Raw genomic sequence first — 15,360 nt, forward strand, 5'->3', positions numbered from 1 at the left:
AGTAGATGGGAGATCGCCTCTGACAATGCGCGCAGCAGTAGATGGGAGATCGCCTCTGACAATGCACGCAGCAGTAGATGGGAGATCGCCTCTGACAATGCGCGCAGCAGTAGATGGGAGATCGCCTCTGACAATGCACGCAGCAGTAGATGGGAGATCGCCTCTGACAATGCGCACAGCAGTAGATGGGAGATCTCCTCTGACAATGCGCGCAGCAGTAGATGGGAGATCGCCTCTGACAATGCGCGCAGCAGTAGATGGGAGATCGCCTCTGACAATGCGCGCAGCAGTAGATGGGAGATCGCCTCTGACAATGCGCGCAGCAGTAGATGGGAGATCGCCTCTGACAATGCACGCAGCAGTAGATGGGAGATCGCCTCTGACAATGCGCGCAGCAGTAGATGGGAGATCGCCTCTGACAATGCGCGCAGCAGTAGATGGGAGATCGCCTCTGACAATGCGCGCAGCAGTAGATGGGAGATCGCCTCTGACAATGCGCGCAGCAGTAGATGGGAGATCGCCTCTGACAATGCGCGCAGCAGTAGATGGGAGATCGCCTCTGACAATGCGCGCAGCAGTAGATGGGAGATCGCCTCTGACAATGCACGCAGCAGTAGATGGGAGATCGCCTCTGACAATGCGCGCAGCAGTAGATGGGAGATCGCCTCTGACAATGCGCGCAGCAGTAGATGGGAGATCTCCTCTGACAATGCGCGCAGCAGTAGATGGGAGATCTCCTCTGACAATGCGCGCAGCAGTAGATGGGAGATCGCCTCTGACAATGCGCGCAGCAGTAGATGGGAGATCGCCTCTGACAATGCGCGCAGCAGTAGATGGGAGATCGCCTCTGACAATGCGCGCAGCAGTAGATGGGAGATCGCCTCTGACAATGCGCGCAGCAGTAGATGGGAGATCGCCTCTGACAATGCGCGCAGCAGTAGATGGGAGATCGCCTCTGACAATGCGCACAGCAGTAGATGGGAGATCGCCTCTGACAATGCGCGCAGCAGTAGATGGGAGATCACCTCTGACAATGCGCACAGCAGTAGATGGGAGATCGCCTCTGACAATGCGCACAGCAGTAGATGGGAGATCACCTCTGACAATGCGCACAGCAGTAGATGGGAGATCGCCTCTGACAATGCGCACAGCAGTAGATGGGAGATCGCCTCTGACAATGCGCACAGCAGTAGATGGGAGATCGCCTCTGACAATGCGCACAGCAGTAGATGGGAGATCGCCTCTGACAATGCGCACAGCAGTAGATGGGAGATCACCTCTGACAATGCGCACAGCAGTAGATGGGAGATCGCCTCTGACAATGCGCGCAGCAGTAGATGGGAGATCGCCTCTGACAATGCGCGCAGCAGTAGATGGGAGATCGCCTCTGACAATGCGCGCAGCAGTAGATGGGAGATCGCCTCTGACAATGCGCGCAGCAGTAGATGGGAGATCGCCTCTGACAATGCGCGCAGCAGTAGATGGGAGATCGCCTCTGACAATGCGCGCAGCAGTAGATGGGAGATCTCCTCTGACAATGCGCGCAGCAGTAGATGGGAGATCTCCTCTCACAATGCGCACAGCAGTAGATGGGAGATCTCCTCTGACAATGCGCGCAGCAGTAGATGGGAGATCTCCTCTGACAATGCACACAGCAGTAGATGGGAGATCTCCTCTCACAATGCGCACAGCAGTAGATGGGAGATCTCCTCTGACAATGCGCGCAGCAGTAGATGGGAGATCTCCTCTCACAATGCGCACAGCAGTAGATGGGAGATCTCCTCTGACAATGCGCGCAGCAGTAGATGGGAGATCTCCTCTGACAATGCGCGCAGCAGTAGATGGGAGATCGCCTCTGACAATGCGCACAGCAGTAGATGGGAGATCGCCTCTGACAATGCGCGCAGCAGTAGATGGGAGATCGCCTCTGACAATGCGCGCAGCAGTAGATGGGAGATCGCCTCTGACAATGCGCGCAGCAGTAGATGGGAGATCGCCTCTGACAATGCGCGCAGCAGTAGATGGGAGATCGCCTCTGACAATGCGCGCAGCAGTAGATGGGAGATCGCCTCTGACAATGCGCGCAGCAGTAGATGGGAGATCGCCTCTGACAATGCGCGCAGCAGTAGATGGGAGATCGCCTCTGACAATGCGCGCAGCAGTAGATGGGAGATCTCCTCTGACAATGCGCGCAGCAGTAGATGGGAGATCGCCTCTGACAATGCGCGCAGCAGTAGATGGGAGATCGCCTCTGACAATGCGCGCAGCAGTAGATGGGAGATCGCCTCTGACAATGCGCGCAGCAGTAGATGGGAGATCTCCTCTGACAATGCGCGCAGCAGTAGATGGGAGATCGCCTCTGACAATGCGCACAGCAGTAGATGGGAGATCGCCTCTGGGTAGTTCTGGTTTTCTCGGATGTGATGGACTTTACGGTCCCTATAATCTCGATTTGATGCCAGATGTATGTAGACGTTGTGATTTGTTTCGTTGCTCTTGAAAATCAATAAAATTAAAAACTAAAACATGCTCTGCAGGGTCCTCTCTCCTGTAGAGTGTAAGCTCTTATGGTCAGTGAGGTCCTCTCTCTCCTGTAGAGTGTAAGCTCTTATGGTCAGTGGGGTCCTCTCTCTCCTGTAGAGTGTAAGCTCTTATGGTCAGTGGGGTCCTCTCTCTCCTGTAGAGTGTAAGCTCTTATGGTCAGTGGGGTCCTCTCTGTCCTGTAGAGTGTAAGCTCTTATGGTCAGAGGGGTCCTCTCTCCTGTAGAGTGTAAGCTCTTATGGTCAGTGGGGTCCTCTCTGTCCTGTAGAGTGTAAGCTCTTATGATCAGTGGGGTCCTCTCTCTCCTATAGGGTGTGAGCTCTTATGGTCAGTGGGGTCCTCTCTCTCCTATAGGGTGTAAGCTCTTATGGTCAGTGGGGTCCTCTCTCTCTCCTGTAGAGTGTAAGCTCTTATGGTCAGTGGGGTCCTCTCTCTCTCCTGTAGAGTGTAAGCTCTTATGGTCAGTGGGGTCCTCTCTCTCCTGTAGAGTGTCAGCTCTTATGGTCAGTGGGGTCCTCTCTCCCCTGTAGAGCGTAAGCTCTTATGGTCAGTGGGGTCCTCTCTCCCCTGTAGAGTGTCAGCTCTTATGGTCAGTGGGGTCCTCTCTCCCCTGTAGAGTGTAAGCTCTTATGGTCAGTGGGGTCCTCTCTCCCCTGTAGAGTGTAAGCTCTTATGGTCAGTGGGTCGTCTGCAATCTTCAGTGTCTGCACTATGTGTCGGGTGTTGTTTTGTCGGATACATTGTATCCGGTGTAGAGGACACCGCAGTTCTCCGCTCTTCTAATGTCTGGGTGCGGTTCTGTAGCCTGAGCTCACTGTCAGCGGGATCTCTGTAGTGTTAGGCGTGGCGGTAACAGGATCGTCTGTATTGTCCCGCACGCGGTCATGTGACTGCAGTGGGTGAAGGAGCGGTGACCCTGTGGATAATAACCTGCTGTACATGAATGTCTTCTGGGGCGTGTTCACACCTTGCAGCCTGAGGTTTTGTAATGTGCGGAGACGCTTGTTCCTCCATCAGATGACGGCACAGATCCCGGTGTAAATGTGACCATTCCCAGAACATTGGCGATGACTCTAACAAGCAGGGAATGCTGGGAGATGATGGAGCCGCACGTGACGATTCGCCACAAATCCTAACAGAACCGATGAGAGAGGGCCGCCACCAGGGCGTGACAAACAGGACTCTAGTCCGGGGCCCCAACAGAAGGAGGGGCCCCTTTGTGCTTCATTTATTGGCTTACAAGCAGGGTGGAGGCGGAGCAGGGATGGAGGCAGAGCTGGGGTGGAGTCTCAAGGGGGCGCCAAAATTATGCCAGTCAGGGGCCCTAAAATTCCTAGTGGCAGGACTGGATGAAGGGTGTGAGCGCAGCTCTGAGGGACCGGAGCACATGACGTTCCTGCATTGTTGCATCCAGTAATCTGCTGTTTTTTGTGATTTTAGTAGAGGACGATCACCCTCAGGTGAAGACACAGTATGGGGAGCTGCGGGGGAAGACGCTGTCTGCAGAGGGAACAGACAGAACCGTCCATGCCTTCTATGGAGTCCCCTTCGCCAAACCTCCGGTGGGTCCATTGAGGTTTGCAGCCCCAGAACCTCCCACAGCATGGACCTCCGTGCGGGAGGCCTCCGACTACGCCCCGATGTAAGTGCACTTAGGAGAGGGTGCAGCAGAACTCCAAACCCAGTCATGCTGTATCTCCTATATATATACATTTGTTATAGATGTCTACAGGATCATCAGATAATGGAGCAGTTACTGGAGGCAGTGAATGCCAAGTGTGATATACCCCCAGTATCGGAGGACTGTCTGTACCTAAACATATTCACACCTGCGGATCGAGTGAAGGGGGAGAAGCTGCCGGTATGTGTCACGTGTATGTGTCACGTGTGTATTGTGCGACTGACAATGCCATATAACCACGGCCATGTGTAAATGCAGAGTTCACAGCTTCCACTTATGTGGGCATGGAGGCCGTGCCCATGGCGGTCCCTTATCATTCTGATTTGGGATGAAGTCTGGAAATCTCATTCACACTGACCTTTGTTCCCAAGTAATGAACAGTTTCTGCTCCTTGCCCAGGTCATGGTGTTCATACATGGAGGCGGCCTGTCGATGGGGGGAGCCATGATGTTTGAGGGTTCTGCACTAGGTGCCCATGAAAACCTTGTAGTGGTCTCCATCCAGTACCGGCTGGGGCTCCTCGGCTTCTTGAGGTAATGTCTAGCTTGTCAGTGACTTGCATGCTCAGAGTTAAGTCATGGATGATAATGCCCCCCTCTGTTGCCCCCGATGTTTCCCTGTCGCAGCTCTGGAGATGACCGAGCTCCTGGGAACTATGGCTTCTTGGATCAGGTTGCAGCCCTCCAGTGGGTTCAGGAGAACATTGTGGATTTCGGAGGGGACCCCGACTCTGTGACGATATTTGGGGAGTCTGCGGGGGGAATCAGCGTCTCAGCACTGGTGAGCGGTTGTGATCCTCTTACATGTTAGTCCTGTATAATGGTGTGCACTGATTGGGCGGTTGTCTTGTAGGTGAAGGTGAGGACCTGACGTTTAACCCCTAACCTTCCTGCCTCCTGTGCGGTTCTTACTTTCAGGTGGCGTCTCCATTGGCCAAAGGCTTATTCCACAGAGCTATTGCGGAGAGTGGCGTAGCCTTAATGCCGGGTTTGGTGGCCAAGTCTAAAGAAGAAAGTGTGTTTTACAGCAATGTAAGTGTTAATTCCACCATAACATGATGTATTGTGCGGCTGATGCCCAGCGCCGTGTGGAGACGCGCAGAATGCTTGTGTGACGGGGTGGTCTGTGCAGCGTCCGGTGCAATCGGGGATTCACTGTCCAGCCGCGATCCATGTGCCACAACCATCGAGTGAAGGATGGTAAGAACCATGACTCTGCCGCCGGTCGGGCGCTCGTGGTGAGGGATCGGCGCTTACTCTGCCGCCATCTCCGGATCATCGCCACAACTCTGCTGGATTTTGGTAACCTTTTCCATCTTCTCCACAAATTCCCCGGACTATTCTGCACCGGCCCAATGTAACCTCATGTGCGAGTCTCTGCTGCCACCAGATGGCGCTGTCTCAATGCTCTTAGTGGGAGGGTTGTGCTGAGGCGGCTGAGTGTGACACCAGATAGAACTAGCACGCACAGCAATGGGAAAGCGGTGCAGCCTAAGGCCATCAGACTTCTCTCCCTGCAGATTGTGGCCAATATTTCGGGCTGCGCTGTGGACGCGCTGGTGGACTGTCTGAAGGCGAAATCTGGAGAAGAGATCCTGTCTGTGGTTCTGTCTATGGTACGGTCAGTGCAGTCACAGGGTGCAACGCCCGGCCCCCACCACACCCCGACACCTAGGACGGCAGGGAGCAATCGCCACCTATGCCTACTACACACTGATCTCATATTGTCACAGAGCGGTGCAGAATTGTGATTACAGCTCCGCAGCTAAATAAAATGTATGGAGTTATATGGAAGAAAGAATGTTACAAAGTCTTCAGCACCTCCTATTCGTCACTCCAGGGCGACCCCATGACTGCACCTCCTGTCCTCCGCTAGACGGCGCCCCCCACGACTGCACCGCCTGTCCTCCACTCCAGGGCGCCCCCCACGACTGCACCGCCTGTCCTCCACTCCAGGGCGCCCCCCCACGACTGCACCGCCTGTCCTCCACTCCAGGGCGCCCCCCACGACTGCACCGCCTGTCCTCCACTCCAGGGCGCCCCCGCATGACTGCACCGCCTGTCCTCCACTCCAGGGCGCCCCCCACGACTGCACCACCTGTCCTCCACTCCAGGGCGCCCCCCACGACTGCACCGCCTGTCCTTCGCTCCAGAGCGCCCCCCACGACTGCACCTCCTGTCCTTCTCTCCAGGGCGCCCCCCACGAAAGCACCTCCTGTCCTCTGCTCGAGGGCACCCCCCACGACCGCACCGCCTGTCCTCCACTCTAGGGCGCCCCCCACGACTGCACCGCCTGTCCTCCTCCACTCCAGGGCGCCCCCCACGACTGCACCGCCTGTCCTCCTCCACTCCAGGGCGCCCCCCACGACTGCACCGCCTGTCCTCCACTCCAGGGCGCCCCCCACGACTGCACCGCCTGTCCTCCACTCCAGGGCGCCCCCCACGACTGCACCACCTGTCCTCCACTCCAGGGCGCCCCCCACGACTGCACCGCCTGTCCTCCTCCACTCCAGGGCGCCCCCCACGACTGCACCACCTGTCCTCCACTCCAGGGCGCCCCCGCATGACTGCACCGCCTGTCTTCGCTCCAGGGCGCCCCCCACGACTGCACCGCCTGTCCTTCGCTCCAGGGCGCCCCCCACGAAAGCACCTCCTGTCCTCTGCTCGAGGGCACCCCCCACGACCGCACCGCCTGTCCTCCACTCTAGGGCGCCCCCCACGACTGCACCGCCTGTCCTCCTCCACTCCAGGGCGCCCCCCACGACTGCACCGCCTGTCCTCTGCTCCAGGGCGTCCCCCCTCGACTGCACCTCCTGTCCTCCGCTCCAGGGCACCCCCCACGACTGCACCGCCTGTCCTCCACTCTAGGGCGCCCCCCACGACTGCACCGCCTGTCCTCCTCCACTCCAGGGCGCCCCCCACGACTGCACCGCCTGTCCTCCGCTCCAGGGCGTCCCCCCTCGACTGCACCTCCTTTCCTCCACTCCAGGGCGCCCCCCACGACTGCACCACCTGTCCTCCGCTCCAGGGCGTCCCCCTCGACTGCACCTCCTGTTCTTCTCTCCAGGGCACCCCCCACGAGTGCACCTCCTTTCCTTTGCTCCAGGGCGCCCCCCACGACTGCACCTCCTGTCCTCCACTCTAGGGCGTCCCCCACGACTGCACCGCCTGTCCTCCGCTCCAGGGCGTCCCCCCTCGACTGCACCACCTGTCCTCCGCTCCAGGGCGTCCCCCTCGACTGCACCTCCTGTTCTTCTCTCCAGGGCACCCCCCACGAGTGCACCTCCTTTCCTTTGCTCCAGGGCGCCCCCCACGACTGCACCTCCTGTTCTTCTCTCCAGGGCACCCCCCACGAGTGCACCTCCTTTCCTTTGCTCCAGGGCGCCCCCCACGACTGCACCTCCTGTTCTTCTCTCCAGGGCACCCCCCACGAGTGCACCTCCTTTCCTTTGCTCCAGGGCGCCCCCCACAACTGCACCTCCTGTCCTCTGCTCCAGGGCGCCCCCCACGACTGCACCGCTTGTCCTCCCACCCCCTGCACCTCCTGTCCTCTTCTTCATTGACCTTTCATTGGTCATGAGCAGGCCGCCATCAGATTAATTCTCCCCCCGATCATCAGGTCTCACCGCTCATCTTACACATCGGTCACTTTTACTTTACAATTTTACCCCCAAAGAGCTTGAGAATAAACCTATAAATGCCGTCCTTGTACTGATGACGGCTTTGATGGAGCATTTTATAATATCCTAAATATCTTGGGGGTCTTCAGGGTCCGCGGTGGGCTTCACCTGCCACCTTTCTCAATCTGTAGAAAATGATGGCTCTTCCTGCGAGTGTGGATGGGACGTTCTTCCCGAAAGCTGCGGATCAGATAATGGCTGATAAAGAGGTGAACAGCGTTCCTTTCATGACGGGAGTCAACAACCAGGAATTTGGATGGATCATTCCACAGGTAAGACGGGCCGGGGAGGGGAGGTCGGGGGAGGAAGGGCCAGGGGAGATAGGGGACGGGGAACAAGGGCCGAGCTGACCCCAATGAGCTTTGTTCTAGAGATCAGTCTCTGCCTCATTTTTCCCTCAGGCGATGAACATCTCCGGATTACGAGAAGGAATGGAGAGAGGGGCGGCAGAAGAAATACTGAAGAACGTCCCCGTTCTGGTATAAGCGCTGCTGACAATCACTGAGGGTGGATTATGGGGCCCTTGTGCATTGGTGTAAACTGCAGGGTGGTGGCCATAGCCATGAGGTGCCCACCCCGGGATGGCTCAGCTTCCTCCCGCTGCTATGCCCCCTGTTTCATCCCATTGTGCCCACCACGTCCAGCAGGGCTCCTCGTGTATGACCTCCGCCAGCAGCAGAGGATGGCAGCCGTGGACAGTGATATTCTGGGGTTCTTGTGTATTTCAGGGGCCATTCAGCAGCGCCACCAGCCTCCTGATAGACGAGTACATTGGAGATGTGAGTGATCCTGCTGAGATCCGGGACCGCTTCATAGATCTGGTTGGAGATCTGATCTTTGTCATCCCAGCACTAAGAGCGGCCAAGTACCACAGAGGTAGGATGCGCGAGATGCAGAATCGGCCTCGCATACGGCGTGTTCTGACGTTACAGGGATGGCTGCCCCCTCCCAGCTCCAGCGGGGGTCCACACAACGTTCTGATCTCCAGTCTTATGTTCCAGATTCCGGCCATCCCACCTACTTCTACGAGTTCCAGCACCGGCCGTCCTTCTTTGAGGATTTGAAGCCGGACTTTGTGAAGGCCGATCACGGTGACGAAGTGTTCTTCGTGATAGGGGGTCCTTTCTTGAAGGGCGACGTTCTGTTTAAAGGTGATCCCTTTATCTGCAGTGATATCCGCGGGGTGCTGGTTTATATACAGAGGCATATATACATCATTCACGCTTCCATTGGGGAACACTGGGGTCTTTGTTTGTGGGGCGGGGGCACATAGCAATACAGAATCCAAAATTTTCATACAACCCTCATTCCAAAAAAGATGGGACGATGGCTAAAATGTACAGAAAATAAGGATGTGGTGTGAGGTTGTGCTCACTGAATGTACTGGGGGACGCTCGCTCGGCTGCTAGATTAAGGCACACAGGAACACTTTTTTCTATTTAAACAGTCCAATTGGTTTATTCACACATTAACTAGCACTTACAGCAACATAACACAGGACTTCCTCCAGCTTTAAAGTAACACAAGCAAGAGCCTTCCTTCAGCTTTACAGAAGCGTATATATCATACAGTCTGTTTCATCCACGGGTCCGCCTGCATGGCCTCTGATACCATCCCTCGCAGCATTATCCTAGGGGAGATATAGCACTGTCCACTCACTGACCGCTGTCAGTATACAACCCCCTGTGTGAGGTTCCCTTTCTGGAGCTTGAGCCGGGCTCCCACAGACACGTAGAAAGATGGCCTTCCTGGAATCACTGACCACGATGTGTGACTTGCTCCAGACACTGATTCCTGCCAGTCCAGATCCTCAGAAGGACTCCAGCTTCCTAAGCACAGAGTGACCACAGGCTCCACACACCTGGCCTGCTAGCCAGTGTGTCTCCAGGGAAGTCTGCAGCCGGCTCTCACCACACATGGCCTGCACGCAGGGGGCCTCCAGGAACTAAACTGATTCCAAGCACCTAGAGACCAAGTGACCAAACAGTCTTATATCAGACCAGACACACCCATGGGCGAGGGTATGAGAATAGCCAGAGCCACCCAGAACTCTGACAAGTCATACACCCGGCCGATAATACATTAACGAGACCTGTGGAACTACAAGTCCCATAGTAAACATTACAGAAGACCTCCTCCAGTGTGATACATAGTGGCCATTTACAATATAGGTGGTCTTTACCTCACATATCCCCCTTAGTTCAAACTTGTAGGGTTGAACACTTGCCAACATACTGGGGACCCAAGACATGGCATCCATGTTATCTTGTCCTACCAGATGACAGGACCCTCTCTGACAACATGGAGCTTCAGTTTCTGACATAGTTGGTCATTGTCACCACTTCTTCTTTGTGAACCATGTCCTATCAGACTCCGTCACCTCATGTATTTGAGTCACCACTGTGTTAGACCTTCCCCACCCCCAGTGATCAGTCCGATCGTACGATTCACCTGTTGTCACATCTATGGTCTGGTCTGACTGTAATCTACAGGGATTCTCGCCTGGGACACTCGGCCTCCGACTAACAGAGGGTTCACCATCTCCATCCACTTGCCGCCATTTCCTTCAGGACATCTTTGTTCCTCTGTTGCCGGTTTCTCCTATTGCCTTCTCTAGCCAGGCTCCCTTCCCTGTATTTTTCTCTTCTTCGGCTTCAGCTTTTGCCATTGCATTATTTGGAGAACCCCTTCTCCTCCCTGTTCTATGGTATGATGTTGGCCGCCTTCTTTTTACACCTTTGAAGCTGTCTCCCAATTCAGTCTTTCAAGCTTTACCTGCTCCACTTCTCTTAGGTGCGTCACATGGTGTTTAAGAAGAGTCCGTATATTTCTAAGACTCTCCTCCGTACACATAAAGAGCAGAACCGTGCCGTCTTTTCTGGGGATTGTGTCTCTGGTGTTACCGGGAATTCTTACTCTTACCACTCCGGACGTATCCACCAGTTCCTGCATAATTCGTCCATCTTTCCCAACAACTTTCCTCAGCAGAGCAGTAGACACCTGGACGACCTCTTCTTCCAGAAGACTGAGCTTTCCTTCTATGCTCCAGCCATCTAGCGGCTTAATTTCTTAACCAGATACCCGCTTCATGTGATCACATCTCCCGTGCATGTCACTCGGGGTAGTGACTTCAGTGGTGGACAGTATCACTATCTGCTCAGCCTCCGGGGACCATTAGACCTTCCATGCTCCCACAGCTTTCTTGCGTTCTTCATGCACAGACTCCGTGGCACACACTTCTCTCAAGTCTCTGGATACATCTACCACGCACTTGATAAGAGAAGTCTCTTCCTTGTCTGCGTTCAGACGATTGTCTTGTTCAGTTCTCGGGGCAGCTCTTTCTGGAGGTCATACTCTTAAGACGGTTGGCCAGGATGGACACCTGTGGCTCCATCTTCTCTGAGGCTGTCTTGCTCATCGGCTGACACTCCGCCAGGAGACCTCTCCGCTCATCTGCTCGGCTCTCAGCAGCCTGTCTCAGGAACTTTTCCTTCTTCACATGGTCTTTTATTGCCTCGTTGACGATCTCTACCTCTTTAATTAAGTGTTCACCGTGTTGTGACTTGACCAGCCTCTCCTCATTCCTTCCGAGTTTTCTCAGGTCTTTCATCCTCTGGACTCATTGAGCTTCCACACTGAGTCATCTGGTTCAGTCCTCACATCTTCAGTGGCTTCTTCCACATCTCCACCTTCGGCCTCCTCTTGGGGTCACAACTCTCCTGGGGCCCTGCAGCATCACCTCAGTGTTCTCCTTAGTCTCCTCTGCTTCATTTTTGGCCACCTCAGAGTTTGGTGAATCACCAGTCTCCTTCATAGTGTTTATGGATGTTTTGCCCCAGCAACATTCCCCAAGGCTTCTTCCCTTCCCTCTCGAGGAGATCTTCACCTATAACACTCTCTTCTGGTAGACCACCAGCTGAGTGTTCAGCAAATGGATAGGACACCCATACCGTCTTCTTGGTCGGCTCCTTCTCCTTGACTTCATCTTGGAGACCACTGTCGTTACAATGTGTCAGTTTCTCTTGCAGTACCCTTTTGTTGGCCTCTTAAGTTGGTGGTGATCACTGGCAACGTGACCTGCTCAGAAAGGTCCTCGACCTTCTCTACACTTGCTGAGGGTGCAGCTTGTTCTCCGTTTCCGGTGATAGGAGGGGGTCCTTTCCTCTGTGTGGCTCTTCTTTACTGCACTCCCTTTCTACAAAAGTAGTCACAGTCAGACTTGGAGTCAGTCACTCCCAATGGTACCAACAAGTCACCACCTACCTTCGTGTCTGCCTCCATTCCTGCAGCTACCACGTGACTATCCGTCATAATGGTGTGCACCTCACCTGACGTCTGGTCCCGAAGTTGGGTAGACCTGTAACACTCTCCGGTCACCCCAAACTCAGGACTGTGAACCTCATAGAGTTAACGCCTCGTTACATACCATCATACCAGGAGAGACCCCATCAGTCTTCTGCTGTGGAGGGGCTTCCTCAATGGCGTTACCACTTGTAATAAAGTGAACTGACATGTTTCCCGTTATCTACACGTCCCACAGTACATCCAAGTCCCGGCCTATTACCATAGGCTACCACGAGTCGGGGAGTACGCCAACATCGGGGTACCTAACAACCTCGGTCGCGTCAGTGTGGACTCTGACCATCGGAAAAGCCTCAGTGTCCTCCAGTATAGGTGCTCGCTACTTCCTCAGTGGTGGTTTCTGAACTTCTCATCACCATATAGTCACACACAGGATATACGTCAGATCTGAAGATGAATTCTGGACATTTTTTCCTTTTTCAATAAAACAAAAAACCCTCAACTCAATTTAGATATTGATGGCAGCAACAAGAGTCAGGACTGAACGCGCAGTATGAAACCATCTGCATGGACTCGGGGACAACCTCCAGAAATCCTCGTCTGTCCTCGCAGGTCGCTGCGCAATCCACACATATAAGAGAAGGCTCCATCATGTAAAGGAGAAGCCAAATATCACCACAATCCAAAAAACTGCCGCGTTCTCTGGACGGAACCAGAATGGGAACTGTTCTGTGGTCGGAAGAATCACAACATAGAATTCTTTATGGAAACTCCGGGGGAACCCTCCGGTGTGCACTCTGCGGGGAGAGGGGACCTTCTGGTGTGCGCTCTGCGGGGGAGAGGGGACCTTCTGGTGTGCGCTCTGCGGGGAGAGGGGACCTTCTGGTGTGCGCTCTGCGGGGAGAGGGGACCTTCTGGTGTGCGCTCTGCGGGGAGAGGGGGACCTTCTGGTGTGCGCTCTGCGGGGAGAGGGGACCTTCTGGTGTGCGCTCTGCGGGGAGAGGGGACCTTCTGGTGTACGCTCTGCAGGGAGAGGGGACCTTCTGGTGTGCGCTCTGCAGGGAGAGGGGACCTTCTGCTGTGCGCTCTGCAGGGAGAGGGGACCTTCTGGTGTGTGCTCTGCGGGGAGAGGGGACCTTCTGGTGTGCGCTCTGCGGGGAGAGGGGACCTTCTGGTGTGCGCTCTGCGGGGAGAGGGGACCTTCTGGTGTGCGCTCTGCGGGGAGAGGGGACCTTCTGGTGTGCGCTCTGCGGGGAGTGGGGACCCTCTGGTGTGCGCTCTGCGGGGAGAGGGGACCTTCTGGTGTGCGCTCTGCGGGGAGAGGGGACCTTCTGGTGTGCGCTCTGCGGGGAGAGGGGACCTTCTGGTGTGCGCTCTGCGGGGAGAGGGGACCCTCTGGTGTGTGCTCTGCGGGGAGAGGGGGACCTTCTGGTGTGCGCTCTGCGGGGAGAGGGGACCTTCTGGTGTGCGCTCTGTGGGGAGAGGGGACCTTCTGGTGTGTGCTCTGCGGGGAGAGGGGACCTTCTGGTGTGTGCTCTGCGGGGAGAGGGGACCTTCTGGTGTGCGCTCTGCGGGGAGAGGGGACCTTCTGGTGTGCGCTCTGTGGGGAGAGGGGACCTTCTGGTGTGCGCTCTGCGGGGAGAGGGGACCTTCTGGTGTGTGCTCTGCGGGGAGAGGGGACCTTCTGGTGTGCGCTCTGCGGGGAGAGGGGACCTTCTGGTGTGTGCTCTGCGGGGAGAGGGGACCTTCTGGTGTGTGCTCTGCGGGGAGAGGGGACCTTCTGGTGTGCGCTCTGCGGGGAGAGGGGACCTTCTGGTGTGCGCTCTGCGGGGAGAGGGGACCCTCTGGTGTGTGCTCTGCGGGGAGAGGGGACCTTCTGGTGTGTTCTCTGCGAGGAGGGGGGACCTTCTGGCGTGTTGGTGCACAGTTCTGCCTCAGATGTGGGGGGTCTTCAAAGCCTATGTTAGGGGCAGCTACACATAAAGGCCGCCATCATGGCTGAGTGTTACATGGAGGTGGTAGAACATTCGCTCCATCCAGACACTGTCTATTCCAGGGAGGTCCTTGTATATTTCAGTAAAGGTCCAGTCACACTAAACAACTTACCAGCGATCCCAACAACGATAGGGATCGCTGGTAAGTTGCTAGGAGGTTGCTCGTGAGATGTCACACTGCGACGCTCCAGCGATCCCATCAGCAACCTGACCTGGCAGGGATCGCTGGAGCGTGGCTACACGAGTTGCTGGTGAGATCACCAGCAACCAGTGACCAGCCCCCAGCGCCGCGTGGAAGATGCTGCGCTTGGTAACTAAGGTAAATATCGGGTAACCAACCCGATATTTACCTTGGTTACCAGCGCACGGAGCTACACGTGCAGAGAGCAGGGAGCAGTGCACACTGAGCGCTGGCTCCCTGCTCTCCTAGTTACAGCACACATCGGGTTAATTACCCGATGTGTCCTGCAGCTACATGTGCACAGAGCAGGAGCCGGCACTGACAGTGAGAGCGGCGGAGGCTGGTAACCAAGGTAAATATCGGGTAACCAAGGACAGGGCTTCTTGGTTACCCGATGTTTACTGTGGCCACCAGCCTCCGCAGAAGCCGGCTCCTGCTGCCTGCACATTCAGTTGTTGCTGTCTCGCTGTCACACACAGCGATGTGCGCTTCACAGCGGGACAGCAACAACTAAAAAATGGCCCAGGACATTCAGCAACAACCGGCGACCTCACAGCAGGGGCCAGGACATTCAGCAACAACCGGCGACCTCACAGCAGGGGCCAGGACATTCAGCAACAACCAACGACCTCACAGCAGGGGCCAGGACATTCAGCAACAACCGGCGACCTCACAGCAGGGGCCAGGACATTCAGCAACAACCGCGACCTCACAGCAGGGGCCAGGACATTCAGCAACAACCGGCGACCTCACAGCAGGGGCCAGGACATTCAGCAACAACCGGCGACCTCACAGCAGGGGCCAGGACATTCAGCAACAACCGGCGACCTCACAGCAGGGGCCAGGACATTCAGCAACAACCGGCGACCTCACAGCAGGGGCCAGGACATTCAGCAACAACCGGCGACCTCACAGCAGGGGCCAGGACATTCAGCAACAACCGGCGACCTCACAGCAGGGGCCAGGACATTCAGCAACAAC

At 55.9% G+C, this 15,360-nt stretch overlaps 1 protein-coding gene across 1 annotated transcript in view; it reads left to right on the forward strand.

The window, feature by feature from the left end:
* Window positions 1–10,959, forward strand: part of LOC142260729 (fatty acyl-CoA hydrolase precursor, medium chain-like) — a 12,442-nt gene extending 1,483 nt beyond the window's left edge. Inside the window, exons 2-12 of the mRNA XM_075332067.1 lie at window positions 3,983–4,184; window positions 4,265–4,403; window positions 4,623–4,756; window positions 4,850–5,003; window positions 5,141–5,254; window positions 5,743–5,838; window positions 8,034–8,174; window positions 8,304–8,381; window positions 8,631–8,778; window positions 8,904–9,091; window positions 10,696–10,959. Of these exons, the coding sequence (XP_075188182.1) occupies window positions 3,983–4,184; window positions 4,265–4,403; window positions 4,623–4,756; window positions 4,850–5,003; window positions 5,141–5,254; window positions 5,743–5,838; window positions 8,034–8,174; window positions 8,304–8,381; window positions 8,631–8,778; window positions 8,904–9,091; window positions 10,696–10,959 (1,658 nt within the window). The remainder of the gene's footprint in view (window positions 1–3,982; window positions 4,185–4,264; window positions 4,404–4,622; window positions 4,757–4,849; window positions 5,004–5,140; window positions 5,255–5,742; window positions 5,839–8,033; window positions 8,175–8,303; window positions 8,382–8,630; window positions 8,779–8,903; window positions 9,092–10,695) is intronic.
* The last annotated feature ends 4,401 nt before the right edge of the window (window positions 10,960–15,360 follow it).

The sequence above is a fragment of the Anomaloglossus baeobatrachus genome, unplaced genomic scaffold, assembly GCF_048569485.1.
Source record: "Anomaloglossus baeobatrachus isolate aAnoBae1 unplaced genomic scaffold, aAnoBae1.hap1 Scaffold_173, whole genome shotgun sequence".
Classification (NCBI taxonomy): Eukaryota; Metazoa; Chordata; class Amphibia; order Anura; family Aromobatidae; genus Anomaloglossus; species Anomaloglossus baeobatrachus.